At 34.9% G+C, this 20,140-nt stretch overlaps 1 protein-coding gene across 8 annotated transcripts in view; it reads left to right on the top strand.

The window, feature by feature from the left end:
• The window catches only part of LOC108905816 (nesprin-1), a 423,696-nt gene that overhangs the window by 259,515 nt on the left and 144,041 nt on the right, over positions 1-20,140 (top strand). For 6 of the 8 annotated variants that reach the window (XM_018708877.1, XM_018708911.1, XM_018708884.1 and 3 more), the window contains 6 exons: positions 3,373-4,407; positions 9,249-9,450; positions 9,591-11,383; positions 11,651-18,821; positions 18,876-19,091; positions 19,148-19,758. In XM_018708877.1, coding sequence (XP_018564393.1) covers positions 3,373-4,407; positions 9,249-9,450; positions 9,591-11,383; positions 11,651-18,821; positions 18,876-19,091; positions 19,148-19,758 — 11,028 coding nt within the window. Of the gene's footprint in view, positions 1-3,372; positions 4,408-9,248; positions 9,451-9,590; positions 11,384-11,650; positions 18,822-18,875; positions 19,092-19,147; positions 19,759-19,824; positions 19,900-20,140 lie in introns of all 8 variants that reach the window. The other 2 variants (XM_018708854.1, XM_018708902.1) reach the window with 1 other exon arrangement.

The raw sequence follows: 20,140 nt of genomic DNA, 5'->3' as shown, positions 1-20,140 counted from the left end.
ATTTCATAACTATATTTATTATATTGTTCATAACTGTTATTAAATATTAACAGAAATGGAAGAATAAAATTTGAAGAATTGTATACACAATGTTAGGTTTGAAATTGATTATTTTATATACTAATGAGAATTACATAATAAAGTAGTCAATTAGATGGGTCTTTAAATTGCAATTTTGGTCAACTTGCCTGAATTTTTTATGTAAGTTAGTTTGAGGTAGACTTGTATGTAATAACAATAACAATAAGTGACAGTAATTTTTTTCAACCCCGGCCAGAGGTGAAAAAAAATAATGTATATTTCAAGATAATCAAAAGGGTTAAGACCTAGAAAAACTAATTTCATATAAAAGTTATAGAGCATAAACTTTACATAAAAATAATCTATTGACTTTTTCTTCTACTATTAAAATTAACAGAGTTAGGGAGGCTAGAACTTAATGGATCATATGAGAAACTTTAAAACTGCATACCAAACAGAAAATTGAATGAATTTAAAAAGTCTACTCTAAAAAATATAAATTTTCTTTTCAAATAAATTTGTACCCGTCTGAAAATCAAAAATTCCGGTAAGTTGACCAAAACTGTGATTTAAAGGCCCATTTAATTCGACTAATAGCTGTAGCAACCACAGTGAAATTTCATACATAAAAAAAGCATAACAGTGTTCTAAAAATTTCAAATATTTAAATTTATGTTTTTAGGTAACAAAATCTACCTGCAATTTTTACAAAAAGTAATCCAAATCAATTGGATTCAATTAATAATAAAAGAATATGTCTAATTCCCTTAATATTATCCTGTAATCGCAAACGTTTGCAGAAGTCAAATATAACTTTCCTTCATTGTAATTACCTCTTTAATTGAAATGCATATAGCTGAAAGCTTTTATGTAGATTGGTGTAGAAATACATTTTTATGTTGTTAGATTTTAATGCTAAGCACTATTTTTGTAACATTTTAAATTTTGAAAAGCTTCGCAGTAAGGATTCGGAAATTTTCCGTATGGTGAGTTACAGAAAATTACACACGCTTTTTGAAATAGAGCTTATACATTCATATGAATAATCCATCGATGTATCAATGTAAAGTAATAGTTGAAATATCTGTATTGCAGTAATTTAATGTTCACTAATTAGTCTATTGTGAATGGTAATTAAATTTAATTGAATACTAGTTTTAAATTATTGCAATTTGTTGTTTTATTTAAGTAAGGATTTATTGTTAATAAAGCACGCATATACCAATGTGGATTTAGCAATAATATAATAAGCAAGTTGTTCCAGGAGTTTTTTTGTTAAAATATTACAAAATATTGTGTCTTCCGAAAGTATACTTTGTGCCTGGTGTATCATTGAAGAAAGAGTACTTTGAAGTATTCTTTTTTCTTACAATTTACTTTATGATCAAGGTATTTCTTTGGGACAAGATGTATGCATACATATTTAAAAACTTCATCAAAATATGCAATGAAATGTTATTGAACATTGATTTGAAAAGCTGTAGTTAAAATAATACCCGTATTTATTTTTGAAAAAACCCTTATTCAAATACTTTATTCAATAATAGATAAATCTTTTAACATAACTTAAGGAATAATAAATATAATTTTGTAAGATTATGAAAAGAGTTGTGCAGTAATTAGATATAACCTTTCTGATAATTCTAATATCTGATAACCAATTTCACGGCATACTAGAATGGCTGAAGATCCTTTCTATCATACTTTGTGGTCTTCGTTAATATATTTTAATCAAGAGTTCCATTCTGCAACAAAAATTGTTCAACAACATTTTCATAAGAGCGTTTTTGGAAACTATATGTGTCTAATGTTTTGACAGCCTCCAAAGTTGTAACACACTTAGTCCATCTGTCCTCAAACTTGTGAATACCCCTTGCAAAAAAACCTTTTGATGTAGGTTTTAATCAACTTTTCGCTTTCTCTTTCTTTCAAACTCTAAACGTGTCTTGGGTAGGTATATTATTGCTAACCAGAATGTAAGAAATAATTATTGAAATAGAAGAGCTCAGCAACCAAGAAAACATTCAACATTCTTTGTTGGAAGAGTTACATTAATCATCTTTTAGGACACGAGAGTTCTTTTATTGATAAAATTAGAAAAAAAAACGTATAGGTTACTGAATGCGCTGTCAGAAGTTCACTCAAAAACAGTAGCTTCTCAATATACTCATATGGCATAAGTTGGTTAAATTTTCACTAGAAAGTTTCTTTGTAAAGAGCATTCATAAGCTTAGAAGCAGGTAGACCAAGTATGTCATGAAGTAGGAGGACTATACAAAAAATAAGACGATCAATTTCTATAAGCACTCTTGCAATAGTATTATTCAATAATTCCGGTTATTTACTGACTTGCCTTCGTAAATTCACATTTTAAAACAAAAGAATATAATGTTTGACAAAGTTTATGGATTCATTGCGGTAAAAGTGCCTTTAAAATATTCCTTTCCAACAATTTATTTACCAATATTGACCCTCGTTGAACATATTTTGGGCAATAGTTTTCAAAACTGCCGTTGTACTACTCAATCAAAATTTTCTTTTCATATATTTGTTTTGTCTTCGATAACAGAAAATGAAGTCCACTGAATTTAAAACTGACGTTACTGATATTGAGAAGAGAGAGTTATTGACAAAAATATCAGATTTTATCCATTTGTTTTTTTTTTCAAAATCTCCAGATAATACGTCTGAAAATCCAAATAGTAAACACAAAAGTAAAATACAAATAGAAAACTTAAATACTGAGAGTGGTACTTCAAAAGATCCAATCTTTTTACCTCAAGCATCTCCCACTATAACAGTGCGGTTGATAATGATAATGTCTTGTAGGATGAAGTAACTGGTGAAATATTTTCCTTAACTACTTAACCGAAATTAAATCCCGACAATGGTTTTCTGTTATCGAAAGAAGACATTTATATAACATGGAAGACAAAAGTAATACTACAACAGATGTTTTGAAAACCACCTCACAAATCTACTTCTAACATTCTTGTGAAGAGTAGAGTAGGAGTTTGATACATAGCTAGCGAACGGTTGTACTTCAAAGATAATTGCAGCAGCATTCAGCAATTACATATTTAACACTTTTACTGTGATAAGTTCGCGTTAATTGTCAAACCTCGTAACATAATTCAAGTCTCTTCAAGTTTTCAGAATAGTAGCGTGATTGCTTTTCAGTTATTAAATACCATATAGAATCAAAGAAAAACATAACTCTTGTCGTACTATCAGTGTCGTAATATTGTACCATCAGTATCAAACTACTTTTCTATTAACTTAAAGGGAACTTGTGGCCACCGCTAGATTTAAGTATTTCTGTAATAATTACTGACGAGCTGTTTCCGTTAGATCGAAGAAAATCGAAGACAACTGGAATATCTGACACAATGGGGAAGCACCAGCAGTCTGGAGAGCGCCGGTACGACTTCCTCAAAAGAAAAATGGAAGCAGGGAGCCAGGAAGACGCTCCTCCAATGGGTTTCCAACGCCCTTCCTAGCGACTCAGGAATAGAAATCAAAGACTTCGGCTCCAGCTGGAGGGATGGCGTAGCCTTCCTCGCCATTATTGATGCCATAAAGAAGAACTTGGTCAACATCGCCGAGATGAAGAAGGCTTCCAACAGGGCTCGCCTGGAAACCGCCTTCGATGTAGCCGAAACAGAACTAGGAATCACGAGACTTCTAGACCCCGAAGACGTAGACGTACCCAAACCTGACGAAAAATCGATTATGACTTACGTGGCCCAGTTCCTCCACAAGTATCCAGAACCGAGAAGCACCGGTCCTGATGCCATCGCAGCCATCCAGGAACAGTACAGCGAATTACTCTCTTGGCTGATGAAGAAGACTCAATACTTGGAACACTTGCAACAGACAAACTCTTTACCTCTGAATTACAATGAGTACTTGGCTTTCAAATCCGAAGTGGATGACAAGGAAGCCTTATTTGATAAACTTAAGCGCCTTATAGAATCTCAAAGTGTCATTTCCATAGCTAAGGAAAGTTGGTTTGATATTAACAAATTATGGAAAAAGCTGCAGCAACAGCTATTGTACTGGCTTTGGCTCTTGGACTCTCGCTTACCGGGGGATTTTAAGTTCGTGGGAGAATGGTTAGCCAGAGCTGAGAAACTTATATATTGCGACGAGATTCCCACGACAATGAACGAAGAAACCGCTGCTATTATCAGCAGGAAACTAGAAGAACACAAAGCGTTCTTCGTCGACTTACCCACAGTGCAACAGAGGTTTGCGCAAGCTTGTCAGAGTCCTTTAGCCAGAGAAGTGCCTTCCGAACAGTTAAATAATATGGCTGTTAGACTGAATGATATTGGACCTAAAGCTACCCAACGAAGAGTTCGACTGAAGTTCCTTGAACATAAGGTAAGATATGATGATTCATTTGATTTTTATATTTTATTGTTTGAACTTGATGTCATAATTCTGCTCAATATTTTTCTGCCCTGATGACCAAATGTTTTTCTCATTCTATCTGCATAGTATATGTGTTGAAGTGACATTCAAAGTAGGTCGCATATATACAGGGTGGTCCATTAACAGTACGGAGTGGCTGTACATAGGAAACTAGACTTGCTACGATTATGGGGTAAAAAATCTATTAACAAATACGCCCAAAAGAAATTGATTTGAAATATTTTCTAATTTGTAACTTAACCGGTAGAGGTCGTAATTGCTATAGTATTATAGAAAATTGTCGTTTTTTTGAAATTTGAAAGTTGAAAATACACTTTTTATATAGGTACACTGTTAAACACTTTTTTTCAATTTTTTTGTTATTACCGATTCAAACAACGTCAGTATGAAGGGCGCCATCTTGAAATTTTGAAATTGTCATAACATCTAAATGCCTTAATCGATTTCAATAAATGATTACTCATTTTAATGAACTGTTAATAAAATTTATATTTATGATGTGGGAATAGAAAGATTATTTTCCTGTTTTGTATTGTCTCCATTTAATAAAAAAAATTAAATGCAACTGTATAGTTTTTTTTTCATGGCTTCATAGACAGTTCATTAAGGAAAACAAATCCATGAACCGGAGGCGATATCTTTTTTCGTTTTCAAGCTATTTCTAAAATAGTTAAGTCGTGCTAGAGCATTCTCTTTTATTTAGTTCTCTAAATAACATTGACATAGTCTAAGCCAAAATTAAATTGTAAAACTATACCAAACCTGTCCTTAAAAAATACTTGCTTTATTTTAAAATTTTTTAATATGTAGGTACAATTTTTCTTATTCAACACAAGTACTTTTCTCACACAAATGACACTAATTTTGCACGAAGCAAGAGCTGTCGCATATCCTTTGAGATAATCTTTCATTCGTCTATTTTCATAGGTCTGCCTCGTTATGGAAACAATAATCTTTATAAATATTCAAATATTTGAAATTAATAAAAAAAATGAAACATTGTAGTTATCAAAAAAATTTCAGAGCTTTTGATAGTTTTACAATTTAATTTTGGTTTGGACTATGCCAATGTTATTTAGAGAACTAAATAAAGGAGGATGTTCTAACACTACTTCACTATGTTAGCAATAACTTGAAAACGAAAAAAGATATTGACCTCCGGTTTGTGTATTTGTTTTCCTTATTAATAGTTCTTTAAAATGAGCTGTCGTTTCTTTAAATGGATTAAGGCATTTTGGAGTTATGACAATTTAAAAATTTCAAGATGGCGTCCTTTATACTGGCGTTACTATGGTAACAAAAAAAAACAAAACTTATGGAGGGTTTAGCAGTGTATCTATAAAGTCAACTTAGGTTATGTAAGCGAAATTTCGAAAAACCGACAATTTTCTGTTACACTATAACAGTTGCGTCCTCTAGCGGTAAAGTTACAAACTTGAAAATATTTTAAATCAATTTCTTTTGGCCGTATTTGTTAATAGATTTTTACCTTGTAATCGTAGCACATCTAGATTCCCATATACAGACGCTCCGTACCGTTTATGGATCACCCTGTATATCTATATTTTTTTACTTAGCACATTATACCACGAAATACCTACAAGTGTATATCTTCAGAAGCGATGTTGATCACGTTATCTAATGATGCATTCATATAATAATATGAAAAAACCTCCTAATCATTTAATAAAATGATTAGGAGCCGCGAAATAACATTCATCACATAAAATGTAGGGCAAATCCAATTTTTTAAGTATCATGTCTTCACAGAAAACCTGTTTTTAGAAGAATCTTCTTACATCAAATATTTATTATTCTTGTTGTAAATGACAATTCATGACATATAAAACTTAAACATTTAATTTTTAATAGTAAAAAAAACATTACGATGCTTCTCTAGTTGCAGGAAAGATGCTTGATTTAAAAATTGTGTAGTAACCAAAAATCATGTAAGTTTAAATGGAAAATGATAATAAATGCATTTTTTACAATTTCGGAAACCGATTCTAATTTTTTTCAACTTTCCACAATTGCCAGAGAAATTTTAAAACTAAATAGCTCCGATGAAACGATCTTACAACGATGGCACCGAAATCAATTATTTCATCTCCTTCTTGTCATCTTCTATCCTACGATAAATAATTTTTAATTTCGTAATTTCTTCAGAATTTACGTCTTAAATAGTAAAACTAATCACTACTCCATTCACTGACTACGATATGACTTTCTTGTGTACTTTATAGGCATATTTAAGACAATTAAAATATTTTAAGTCCAATATGCGGAGCATCTTGGTCTGTAGTAAGGGGAACATCTTGATTCTATGGTATAGGCACCTCCTATACTGTATAATTTTAAGAAATATTTAAGTTAATGAAAAGTACACCAAAATTTAACATAACATTCTTTGAAATTTGACAGACATTTGATTTAAAAATTCCAGTATCTTTAAAATTTCATAGTGTTCATAATTTTTCAGTTTAATTATTAACACACAAAATATATATACAGGATGTTTCAAAAATATACTGCATCATCTTAGAAACGTATTCCTCTCAATATAAGATGAAAAGTTTATATAAAATTTGGAATACAACTGTTTTACCTTCTCCAGTGGCGTAGAAATAGGGGCATTTACTGCTACTTAAATGCCGAACTAATTCAGAGAAACATAAAAAACGTCACTAGTCCGAGAAATTTAAATTGTTAAAATAGAATTTGCAGCTGTAAATAAATCAAGTAACGTATCAAGCCAATAATGCACATTTATATAAATTTAATTAAAGATAATTCATTTCAGTAATTAATTCAATCATGCTGTCCGTCATGTTTTCGAGAGAAATTCGCTCCTAAGAAGATACGTCGCAATTCTGAAGTAGGGACCTAGTCGAGGAAGTAAAGCACAAAAAGAGCCGAAAATTCTGAAATTTTTCGATCAACTCGTATCAAGATGAGGTTTTTTGCATTCGCTTTCTAAAATTATGTGGAAAAAATGTATAAACTTTTTATTATGTTTTTCGGCCAAATTGCATTTGTGCAGTGCAAAATGCATCCGGAAAAATGCATTTTTTAAAGTCGCTTAGAAAAAATTCATAACTCGGTTAATAATGCCTAGAATGGACTCAAATCAGGGTCCAGGAGGTTTTCGAGGTCGTTGATCCCGAATATGACCTTCAAATTGATCCATCGCCGACCTGGAGCTTAGGATTGATAATGAACGTCATCTCCTAGGCTTCTCCTGAATTTCACTCTTAAATGAACGAAACTAAACACCCGGTGGTTTTTCGGGTCGCTGATTCCTAATCTGGCGTCGGCAAGCACCCCCCCGGACACCTGGTGCACCGGAACCTGGACATGGACGTCATCTCCGGGAGTTTTCCTCTAAAATTCGCGTAAACGAACGGAAAATCGCATCAGGGGATTTTTCGAGGCGCTCTTCTCGAAATCATCTTATAATATGACGCATGCACGCCTGTGGGCCTCCAAATCGGGGCCCTCGAAAAACTATCCGGGCCCTATACGTCAGTTGATGATGAAAATGATATTTAGTAGAATATTTTCAAATTAAAATTAATAGTTGATTAGATTAGGAACTAAAATGGAATTACATTATATTTGAGTTAAATTAAATTGAAGTTAAGAGTAGGTTAGAAATGGCAATTGATTTGGAAATAAATGATTTTGATTTGTTTTTGAAACAACACTTGCATACATTGTGACATTTCATTTAATTTATTCCCTCTATTTTCATCGTGCATACTTTAGATGAGATCAACAATTCCAAACAAGTTATTGCAGTATTAACGGCAGTCTCAAATATATTGAAAATTCACTGTTTATTGATTTTTCTGGCGATGACGCTGATTTCAAGGTTCAGGTTCCGGTGCACCAGGTATCCGGGGGGTGGTCACCGACGCCAGATTCGAGAAGAGTGCTCGTTTACGCGAACTTTACAGGAAAACTCCCGGAGATGACGTCCATGTCCACCAGGTTCCGGTGCACCAGGTGTCCGGGGGGTGCTCGCCGACGCCAGATTAGGAATCAGCGACCCGAAAACCCCCGGGTGTCAAGTCTCGTTGCATTTAAGAGTGAAATTTAGGAGAAGCCTCGGAGATGACGTTCATCATCAATCCTAAGCTCCAGGTCAGCGATGGATCAATTTGAAGGTCATATTCGGGATCAACGACCTCGAAAACCCCCAGGACTGATTTGAGTCCATTCCAGGCATTATTAACCGAGTTATGAAGTGACTTAAAAAACGCATTTTTCTGGATGCATTTTGCACTGCACAAATGCAATTTGGCCGAAAAACATAATACAAGTTAATATATTTTTTTCACATAATTTTAGAAACCGAATACAAAAAAAAACCCATCTTGATGCGACTTGATCGAAAAATTTCGGAGGTTCAGTGCTTTATTTCCTCGACTAACCCTATATACATCAGGGACATCTGTAACAAGACGTACATACATCGACACAAATAGGTTTGCGTTTCTGAATCAGACAGAGCTGCACGAGGTAGACAGAGAACGCATTTGGGTAGAAGAAATAAGACATAGGCGCGGCGATTTCGGATAATGGTTATCTGAGCCGTTATCCTTGCCGCACAGCAGCTATCTCAGACGCAAACTTATTTGTGTCGGTCTGTTACTGTTTGCTGCGATACTTTGTACCAAAGTTATAGCGACGAGGCATTTTATTAGAGAGAGTATCTATCCCGAGCTTACATCAATTACTACATATTTTACAATACAAAAATTAGAAGAATATTTACTTGTACATTTCAGTGCTGCCTTATTGCATTTTTGCAACTTACCGAGACCAAACTGAAAGCCTGGACCGCCAAGTATGGCAGGGCAGAAAAAGTAATACAACTGCTAGACCAGTACCGCAATTTTGTATCTAAGAACCACATATTCCAAGAATTCAATAAAGCCTTTATTGATATGCAGGCTGTCATCGAAGAATACAGAAGAGACGGAAATGTTGGTAAGTAAAATGAAGCGTTGAAATTAAAAATTCTAAATATCGAATCTTGGTTTCTTTCATGTACACCCAATGCTTGAATTCAAAGAGTACTTATAATTTGTTTATAAATTGTTTAGATTTTTTGAACATTTTCGTTTCAGACAAGAAAGAATTATCCGAAATAGATGGATTTATGCGAGACATAGCAGGCCGTTGGAAAAACGTCTCTATGGAACTGAGATGCGTACAAAGTATGCTCGAGGAAGTCGTAGCCTACTGGAGACGTTGGGATTCATTATCTACAGAATTTGAAAATTGGTTGGATAAAGCCGAGAAAGCGCTCGATTTCCAAGAAGAAGAAAAGATGGAATTTTTCCAAGATATCAGCGTTTGGAGAGACAATTATCAACTTCTTGGAGATACTGTTAGCTTCCTCATAGCCACATGTGAAGATCAAATAGCTCTGGAACTTCGTGACCGCTACCAGGCAATAACCGACAGATGGGACAAGATCTATCCACAAGTAAATAAGTACAGCCACGCTGGTGATATTTTGAGGAACCGCAAAGATTTCAGAGCGGGAGTAGAAGTGTTATCCAATTGGTTGAGAAAAGCAGAGGATGTTTTGAACTCGCCAAGTTTAGGATCCATGGATAGAATTAGACAACACACAAAGAATCTTATGGGTCTCCAGGGTGAAGTTGAAGAGATTGAAAATCTTTTTAAGAACATAAGTAAGGCTTTTCAAACATTAATTCAAGATCTATCGAGGGAAGAAGTTGAGAAGATGATGACCGTCCTTAAACACGAGAAAGAAGCATTAGTTAAAGTCCGGGCGTTAATTCCATCCCAAATTCATTTATTCAACCAACTCCTGATTCAACAAGAATCATTAGAAGCTGGTCAGCGCGAGATTAACAGTTGGTTAGACAATGCAGAGGGCCTTCTTAGTAGTTTAACTTTAGAAGGGGACAAAGAACAACTTAAAGAACAAATAGATAAAGTGAAACAGTTCTTTACTAGAACGCTTTATTACCGGTCGATGTTGGATAGTAAAAATAAGGTGATGAACAATATCGTCAAATCTGTAGATCAAGCTAGTAATCCCGATGTTGCCAATATGACTGCCAAGATGGAACAACTAAACGATAGATTCGACTACGTAACACAGAATTCCCAACTATGGGAACAAAGACTGCAAGAAGCCATGCGTTGCTGGTACAACTTCTCGGAGTGCCAAAGAGTAATTTCAAACTGGCTGAATCAAGCTGAAAAATTAACGCAGGAGAAACGAATAGATAACAAAGAGACTGTTGAAGAACATAAAAATTTCTTCCAATCCGTCAACGAAAGATGGATCCATGATTTGGTACAAAGCGCCCAAGATCTATGTAATTGCCTCCCAAAAGATCAACATGCTCCCATTTTAGCATCCGTTAATCAACTACAAAACAAATGGAAAGAAATATTGTCATTCGCACCGTTACATTTGATGAGGCTAGAGTTCAGATTAGACGAAACTACTTTCAATTATTACATTAAAGATATAGAGAAGGAGATTAATAACGAACATTTGGCTTACAGTAAACAGGAAAATGTCGAATCTATAATTTCAAGAAACAAAGAATACTTTTCCTCTAAGGGTCCTTTAGTTGAAACTCGACACTGCTTAGAAAGTTTGATGAAATTATCGACTGCGTATAGTACACATTATCCGAAAGATAAGAGCTTGGAGGAATCAGTGGAAAAAGCCCAACAGCAGTGGAAGGATGTGAATATTAAAATAGAAAATCTGAAACAACATCTGGATCAAATACCTGAGAAGTGGCAAAATTATCATGACAAATTCAATGAAATGAGTAAGTGGATGGATGGTGTAGATAACGCATTGAAGAATATCCTAAACGATGTTAACACCATGGAAGAATTCGAAAGGGAGAAGGCCATATTCCAGGTAAGTCATATTTTTTAATAATTACACAGTATTACATGAGGTTATTATATATTGTGATTTTAATTCTGCTCGCTGGTGCTCCAGTTGAAAAGGCTTATGGTAATAATTTATTCTATTCCAAAACTTGTAGTAGATTTGTAGAATTAATTATATGTTAGCCAAGAGTAGCTTAGATTTTTTAACTACGAGTTTATATATTTTTTGCATGTTCTAGCTCATATAAATATATTACTGTTTAAAGTTTTAAATTGTGGTTCTATTATCCAGAACATTTGCAAAGAAGCGGATTCTAAACGAGAAGACATGAAGTGGTTGGTCCAAACTTTAGACTCTTTAACTTCCCATTGTCCAGAAAATCAAGCCATTCTAGAACAAAAGAATCTAGAGGCTCTCATTATACGTTATAAAAATTTAATACCTTCTTTAGAAATAACTATGGTCAAGACCGATACATTATCCAATTGTTATACCTACCGAAGAGAAGTAAGAGAAGTGTGCCAATTACTCAAACATGTCCGCGAACAATCTAAACGTGGAAGCAGACCTAAATCTTTGGAAAAAGTACCAGAGATGATTCGCCACCAAGAAGTTGCCATTTCGCAGTTAGATCAACAAAGATCAAATATTATGTCGCTGCTACAGAAAGGTAAAGAACTGAGTAAAGATGTCAATGCTCCAAGTTTTATGCCACAAGAAGTTAAAACGCTAGAAACTGGATGGACTGATACTTACGATACAACAGTAGACACTTTACATAAATTGATAGGAACACACCATGTATACACAAGTTACACTGAGCAAAAGCAAGAAATCCTCAAGGTTGTACAACAAGCTGAACATGAGTTGCAACGAGTACAACCATCAAGAGGCGTTGCTTCGGATCTCATAATTAAACAAGAACTAGTAACAAACTTACGCCAAGCAACAGAAGATACGTTAAACAAACTTAGAGAACAGTGTGCTCAGTTATCTAAACAAGCTCCAGAACAACAAAAGGAACTAGAAAACGAAGTACAACAAATCGAACATCGTCTTAATACTACTTTAACAAACGTCACCGAACGAGTTGTTATGATGCAACAATACAGCCAGAAATGGACTACTTTCCAGACTAGACTCAGTCAATTACAAAAGTGGACTGTCCAAGAAGCTCCGCAATTATTGTCCTCTGTAGAGGAAGACGCAAATTCGCCTGAGGATAAGGTGCAAAAGGCTGAGATATTACAAAAAGAAGTTGTTCACAAAATAAAACTGCTGGATGAGTTAGGCAACGAAGCTTCTCAACTTTTGACGGAAGACACTCCTGAAGCCAAAAAACTTCAAGCCGAAATGGTAGCTCTTCAAGATCATGTTGTAGCATTAAACAAATCAGTGGAAGGCCAAACTGCAATCATTACCAAAGACATGAAAAATTGGAAAACATATCAATCAAGCATACAAGAAATCAAACCCTGGATTGAGAAGGCAGAACTTAAAGTTCAGACCGGACTACCAAAGCCTGCAACCCTCGAAGAAGCCGTACAACTTCAAAATCAAACCAAACAGTTCGGAAAAGAAATTGATCAACAACTGCAAAAACTCCAAGGTGTGGCAAGTTTAACGCAAAAGATATCTATGAAAACTAATGCGCCAGATGAAGTCGATGCCATTCAAACAAGATGGACAACTGTGCATGATACGACGGCTCAATGGGGGCAAAAATTAGACAAATTAGTAGCTAACTGGTTAGAATTTGATAAAAATGCTCAGCATCTAGAGAACTGGATAATTAAGAGTGAAGAAGCGTTAACCGCTCATCCAATTAATATTAACACGCCCAATGTAGATAAACTCGAGAAAGAATTAGCAAAACTGAAGACATTTAACAACGAGATTTCCGAGCAGCAAGCAAAATTAATATCATTAACTCAAAGTTCCGATAGTATTAGTTACAGTGTAGCTCCCCAAGGAGCCAACTTAGTAAAAGAACAGGTGCAAACTTTAAAATCCAAAGTGTCACAACTTGCTGAAAGTGTGCGAGCGAAAATCAATGAAGTGTCTGATGCTATTCTGGCTAAACACGATTTCCAAACTAAGGTTGCCGAATATTCCAATTGGCTGGAAACAATGAAAGCAAACGTAGCACAAATAGATGAGGTACCCGCAGACAAAGTGGAAGCCGCCTTATTGAATATTCACAACTTATTGCAAGAACATTCTGAAAGACAGCCCATATTCAATACAATTTATAAAGAAATTAAAGATATATCTCTCCAGTCACCTCAAAAGGAATTAGAGCCTTTAACACAAGAATACACGACAATAGTGAAGAACAACCAAGAAGTCGAACATACTTTGCAAGAGAAGAGAAGTCAACTGCAGAAATGGAGTGAACTTTTGAACTGGCATGTTGACACTGCAAACCAGTTATCGCATATTAAATATCAAGCCGATAGTGGAAAGATTTCTCCCGAAACGTTGCAAAAACTTATATCTGAGACGAATACTGTCATAGACAAAGTCATTACTTGGAAGCAAGCAGCACCTGCAATTGATAAAAGTCAGAACATTATTATATTAGATAAACAAACAGGATTGCCCAGAACTGCAGATAATATCGTCAGAGAGATTGAAGTTAGTGCTATCAATATAAAATCACAATTAGCTGATAAGTTAGATGGATTGCAGAAGTTAAAAGCCCACTGGAATCAATTCAATACGTTAAAACAAACGGTTGTTTCGCATTTGGACAAGACAAAAGACGCTTTACAGGCAATAAAAAAAGAGGTAAATCACTCAAGCGACTTGCCTAAAGCGGTCGAAAACTTAAATAAACTCTTGGAAGATCAACTCGGAAAAAGTTCAGCGAAGGAAGAGCTCCGTAAAGAAGCATTACAACTCATGAAAGAAGATGTGCAAAATATTTCCGTTATACAAAACTCCATATCTGTGATAGAAAGCAATTGGAACAAGGTTAACGAAGAAATAAAAGACGAAAACTTGAAATTGTCCGACATTATATTTGCGTGGAATGAATTCCAAGCTGCAAAAGATAACGTAGTAAAAGATATTGGAAAAATTGATAAAACAATCGAAAACCTTGAAGTACCAAACGATGTAATTCAAGCTAATGTTAACCTGGAGAAAGCAAAGAAAGCGCTTGATGCGATAAAAAAATCAAAGTCGGCATTAGAAAAAGCAGATAGTAAAGGTCAAACTATCATTAAAAAAGCAGAGAACATTCCAGGCATCGAGTCGGAGGTAAAAAGAGACATGCAAATAGTAAACGATGTTTGGTCCAAGATTTATGAAAAAATTGTAAAGGTTGTTCAGAAAACCGAATCCCAAGCAACCATCTGGAAACATATTGAGGATACGAAATGCACTTTGCTTCAGTGGATTAGCGATCAGAACAAAGCATTACTTGCAGCAGCTGAGAAACCTAATGAATTAGAAGCAGCTGCATCAAAATTAGCTAAATACAGAGAAGAACTACCTGCGCATCAAAGACTTAATCAAAGCATACCTCACAAATATGCTCAGCTAGTAAAACTTACTGATGGAAGAGAAATACCAACTATTCAAACATTAGTACAACTTCTTAATGATCAATTTGAAGAATTAGAATCCAACGCTCAAAGATTGCAATCTATCACTAGTACATTCGGGGAAAACGAAAAAAGTATTCGTGACGATATCAAAAATATAAGCAATAAAGTGTCAACTATTAGAGAAGAAATCATTAAATGCGAAGATCTATCAGGAGATAACGCGAAAATCGTAGAAAGACTGATAAACGTACGTCAGCTGAAACAAGAGTTACAACAATGTGACAGCGGCATAAAGAAGATAGATCAAGACATACAACAAATGAAACAAACATATCCCAGTTTTGGAGAAAGTACTGTCCCTAAAGAACAACAACTTCTAAAGAAACGTTTTGATGCGATCCTTACTCACGGAAATAAAATTGAAAATTCCTTGCTATCTTTCCTTAAGAAGTTCCACAATGAAAAATATGGAGCTTTGCAAAGAATTATTGCTACGCATCGAGAAAAAATTCAGTGGTGTTTGCCAGAACCAGCCAGCGACAAATATAATTTGCAAGTAAAATTAAATGCTTTAGAACCTGTTCAGGCAGCTTTAGCAGACTGTGAAACACGCAAAGTAGAATTAGAGAATTCTATCCAACTATTACAACAAACAGAAACACCAGAATCAATAAAACTATTAAACGCAGAAAAGGACCATTTACTACTAGATCTTGATAACTTGAAGCAAGAATATGAAACAACCAAAAACCTTCTTGAAAATGATATTTTACTCCACGAAAAATATGAACAAATATCAGAAACTGTGGCCAACTGGCTGAAAAATATGGAAAATAGAGTTAAAACTGAGAGCACATTGCAAATGGATTTGGACAATATCGACAAGAAAAATAAGGAAATATCGAAGCTTCTTACGGAAGTAAAAGATTTCGAGAAAGAAATTAAAAAATTAACACCTATTAGTGAACAACTAGTTAAGGAAATGCCAGAATCTAGAGTTACTCAATATGTACAACATTTAAATACGAGATATACGGCAATCAATAAATTCCTGACGCATTATATAGAAAAGCTGGATGAACTGAATAAATATAAAGAACTATACAGAAACAGTATCAAAGATGTGGAAGATTGGTTAGTCCAAGCTGAGGAAAAAGTAAAATCGTTTTCACAAATCGCTAAAAAACCAAATCAAGCGACCTTAGAAGAACTGAAAAAATTCGCTAGTGAAAAAGAGAGAGGTCAAGCATTATTAGCAAAGGCGGTAGAACATGGAGAGGCGTTGTTCTCTGGTATTACTCCTGAAAACAGAGACGCTATACGGGCTGAATTAAGGAACTTAAGAGATAAATCAGAAGTACTCATAGACAAGGTCAATTCCATATACAAACAAGTTGAAGCAACACTAATGCAACGCCACTCCTTTGATGATAGTCTTCACCAAGTCAAATTGTGGATTACTGATGCTGAGACGAAACTGGGTGATGAAATGAAGCTTGACGCTACCCTTTTGGATAAAAAACAAACGCTGCACAATTACAAAACCCTTTCTCAAGACGTTAACCTTCACAAAAATATATTGAAACAATTGCAAGATAAAATTGGAAACCTAAATGATGCTGACGCCGAGTCCAAACTTAATGAAAATCTTAACAATTATAACAAACTCGCTCAAGAAGTGAGCAGGAGAATCGAATTATGTGAAGAATATGTTGCAAATCACGAAGCGTTTAATCAAGCTATAGAAAAATGCCATGACTGGTTAAGTGCTTTAACAGCGGAAGCAGCTTTGCTTGTTGATGAATCTTCTTCTGAAACACCAGAAGCTAAGTTAACGATAGTTGAAAACCTTTTGTCCCAAAAAGATGAGGGAGATAAAATTATTGCCTCATGTAGAGAACAGTTAGAAGTTGTAGTAACCCAAACAGCTCCTAGTGGTCATCCGTCATTGATTAATAGTTTTGACGAACAAGAAAAATCTTGGAGACTTTTCTTAGAACTTTGCTCTGATGCACAAGAAAAACTAAACGAGATTAACAATCAATATGCAGAAGTTGGTAAGATTTTGGATAGTCTAGAAGCATGGCTCAAGGCAAAGGAAAGTCAAGTTAAAGACCAGAGTTTAAGGAATACCGAAGATGCGAAACGGTCTCATTTGGAAAAGCTCAAATCACTGGAAAAAGAAATACTAACCAAAGAAGCAGAATTTAATAACTTTACAGAAATGATTAAAAATATAGAAACAGATGCTAAAGTCTCACAGTTATCTACGAGATACCAATCCCTCAAAAACGCAGTTAGGGAAAATGTTAACAGATATGAAGGATTTGTCAAAGAACATCATGAATTTAACCAAGAATACAATGAATTCTTACATTGGTTGTCAGATAAAGAGGAGGAACTGCAAAATTTATGTCATATTGTTGGAGACCTAAATGTTCTTCAAAATAGACAGCAAGAAATAAAAGATCTCATAGATGAACGAAACCAAAGAAGTGTTCAATTTGAAAACTTAATAGAAAAGGGAGAGAAGTTGTACGCTCACACTTCACCCGATGGTCGAGAAATTATAAGACAACAATTGAGGAATTTGAGGACAATTTGGGATACATTTGCAGATGATTTACAAAACTCGACAAATAAACTAGACCAATGTCTAACTCAATTTTCAGATTTCACAGCTACACAAGAACAACTGACAAAATGGCTCCGAGATGTAGAGAAAGCCATGCATCAGCACACTGAACTAAAATCAACATTGCAGGAAAAGCGAGCTCAATTGCGAAATCACAAAATTATGCATCAAGAAATCATGTCCCATCAACAGTTAGTGGAGACCGTATGCGATAAAGCTCAGCAACTAGTAGACCAAACACAAGATAAATCTCTAAATGTTTACTTACAGTCAATAAAACAACTATTCCTTAGTATCGTAAGTAAATCAGAAGAATTATTGAAAAACTTAGAGGACTGTGTAGATAAACACAGTAATTATAACCAACAAGTGGCATCATTTAAAGACTGGATTAATGAACAAAATGAGAAACTTCAAGAATACGACAACGTCAGCGGTGAGAAAGCAGACATTTCTAAGCGAATAGCAAGCATAAACTTACTCAAGAATAACAACAGAGAAGAAGGTACAAAATTACTTGCAAATATGAAAGAAAAGGTAATAGCAGTTGCTAAAAGCACAGCACCAAAAGGTGTCGAAGTATTAAAGAAAGAACTAGAAGAAATGCAAGAACTCTTAAATCAACATTTGAATGACGTGGATACAGCCCTGAACAAACAAAACAATGCGTTGAGACAATGGGAAGATTTTGAAAATACATTAGAGGATCTCACCCAATGGTTTAAGAATACCGAAGCTAAATTTAGGGACCAGCCACTACAAGCTACATTGTCCGAAAAAGAAAATCAACTTAAACTTTTCCAAAAACAACGAGAAGAAGTATCGGCTAAAGAAAAAGTAATCGATCACTTCATTGATAGGAGTCACACTCTTCTGCAATCCAGTGGTGCCCAAAGAATTAAACCGATTGCAACACAAATAAGTACCAAGTTCCAAAATCTGCACAGTTTGACCAAAGATGTCATAAATCGCTGGCAGGGAATTGTTGATGATCACGTTAAATATCAACAAAAACTTGAAGAAACATCGAGTTGGTTGGAACCTCTCGAGGAACATTTAGCCGTATTGCAAAAAGGTGATTTAGCAAACAATGTAGAGGCCACCACTAACCGACTGCAAGTACTTTTATCTGAAAGAGAACAAGGAGAACATAAGGTGAATTCTTTGACATTACTCGGTGAAAGGCTGTTACCAGACACTGCGACTCAAGGAAGGGAAATTGTTAGAAATGATATTAGAAACATCCGTGAAAGATGGGACAAACTTGTTGAAGGTAAGTGTACTTGTAAACGCAACGCCAGCTTATAACCCTCTACTGTTTACATAGGCATTAAAGAACAACAGAAGCTCCAAGATGCACAAAGCTTACAGTTGTCTAGTTACCAAGATATGTTGCAACAGGCTCTGGCTTGGTTAGATTCTATGGAAAAACAAGTCAAAGTGGAACCATCTTCATGGGTGTCCATGCAAGAAGTAAGAGGAAAGCTTTTGAAACACAAAACGACCTATCAGGAAATCTTAGCACATAAAAGGATTATTGAAGGTAGACTAGCATTTAAATTCTTATCGTATACATTATTTACAAATTTGTATTTATAGGAGTTACTGAGAAAGCTCAGACACTTGTCCAGCTAACAAACAACAAGGAAAAGACGGCTGAAGTTGAAGAAAGCGTCAAGTCCATTAACGACCGTTACCAAAATCTAGCGAAAGCGGCCCAAGGCAACATTAAACAGTTGGAAGATTGCTTGGAAGTCTACCAACAATTTTACGATTTATATAAAGCACAACAGGATAACCAGAAACAGCTTTGGGATAAACTTAACAGCTATGTAGATTATGGCGGCAACAAGCAAATACTTGAGCAGAGACTAAACAATATTAATGATATACAAGACCACTTACCTGAAAGTAATATCAAGCTCAAGGATCTGGAAAATCATGTAGCAAATAAAACCTCCACGTTGCCCGCCAGAGCACAAGAAGCAATGCAAAGAGACGTCGCCAACCTCAAGTTCGATCAGGAAAAATTCGTAGCCGCTTTGATGGACATTAAATCTGCGCTCGAAAACAGGTTGAAACAATGGAGAGATTACGAATCGACCCTTGAGAAACTCCTAACATGGTTGGCCGAAGCTGAATTGTCACTAAAGAATTACAGTTTGAAAGCAACAGTAGAAGAGAAACAAGAACAGTTAGAAAAATACCAGGTAAGTGTTGTATACTAGCCCGTTTTTGTTTAATGTTTTTTTAATTTTTTTGAATGAATTCTATAGGACCTAGCTAGAATGACAGAATCACGCAAAATAGACGTGAAGGATTTCATTACCATTACAGATCACTTGGAGCAAGTAAGATCAACATACACTGTAAATCTGTTGCACTATTTTTTTCCATAGTTTCTTCTGTTACGTTTTGCCTTTATCTCTTTAGTCTCTTAGGTGGTGGGCCTCTTTCTATATAGATGTTAGCTTTTCCTGTAAATGTATCCTGTCACTGATTTTCGATATACAATATGCACAATAATAATAATATTATCATTGTTATTATTTATAATAATAATAATGAGGGAGATAAAATTATTGCCTCATG

The sequence above is a fragment of the Anoplophora glabripennis genome, unplaced genomic scaffold (assembly GCF_000390285.2).
Source record: "Anoplophora glabripennis isolate ALB-LARVAE unplaced genomic scaffold, Agla_2.0 scaffold26, whole genome shotgun sequence".
In the NCBI taxonomy this organism is placed as follows: domain Eukaryota; kingdom Metazoa; phylum Arthropoda; class Insecta; order Coleoptera; family Cerambycidae; genus Anoplophora; species Anoplophora glabripennis.
Note: the sequence above shows the minus strand (reverse complement) of the source record. Positions and strands in the feature narration are given on the sequence as shown.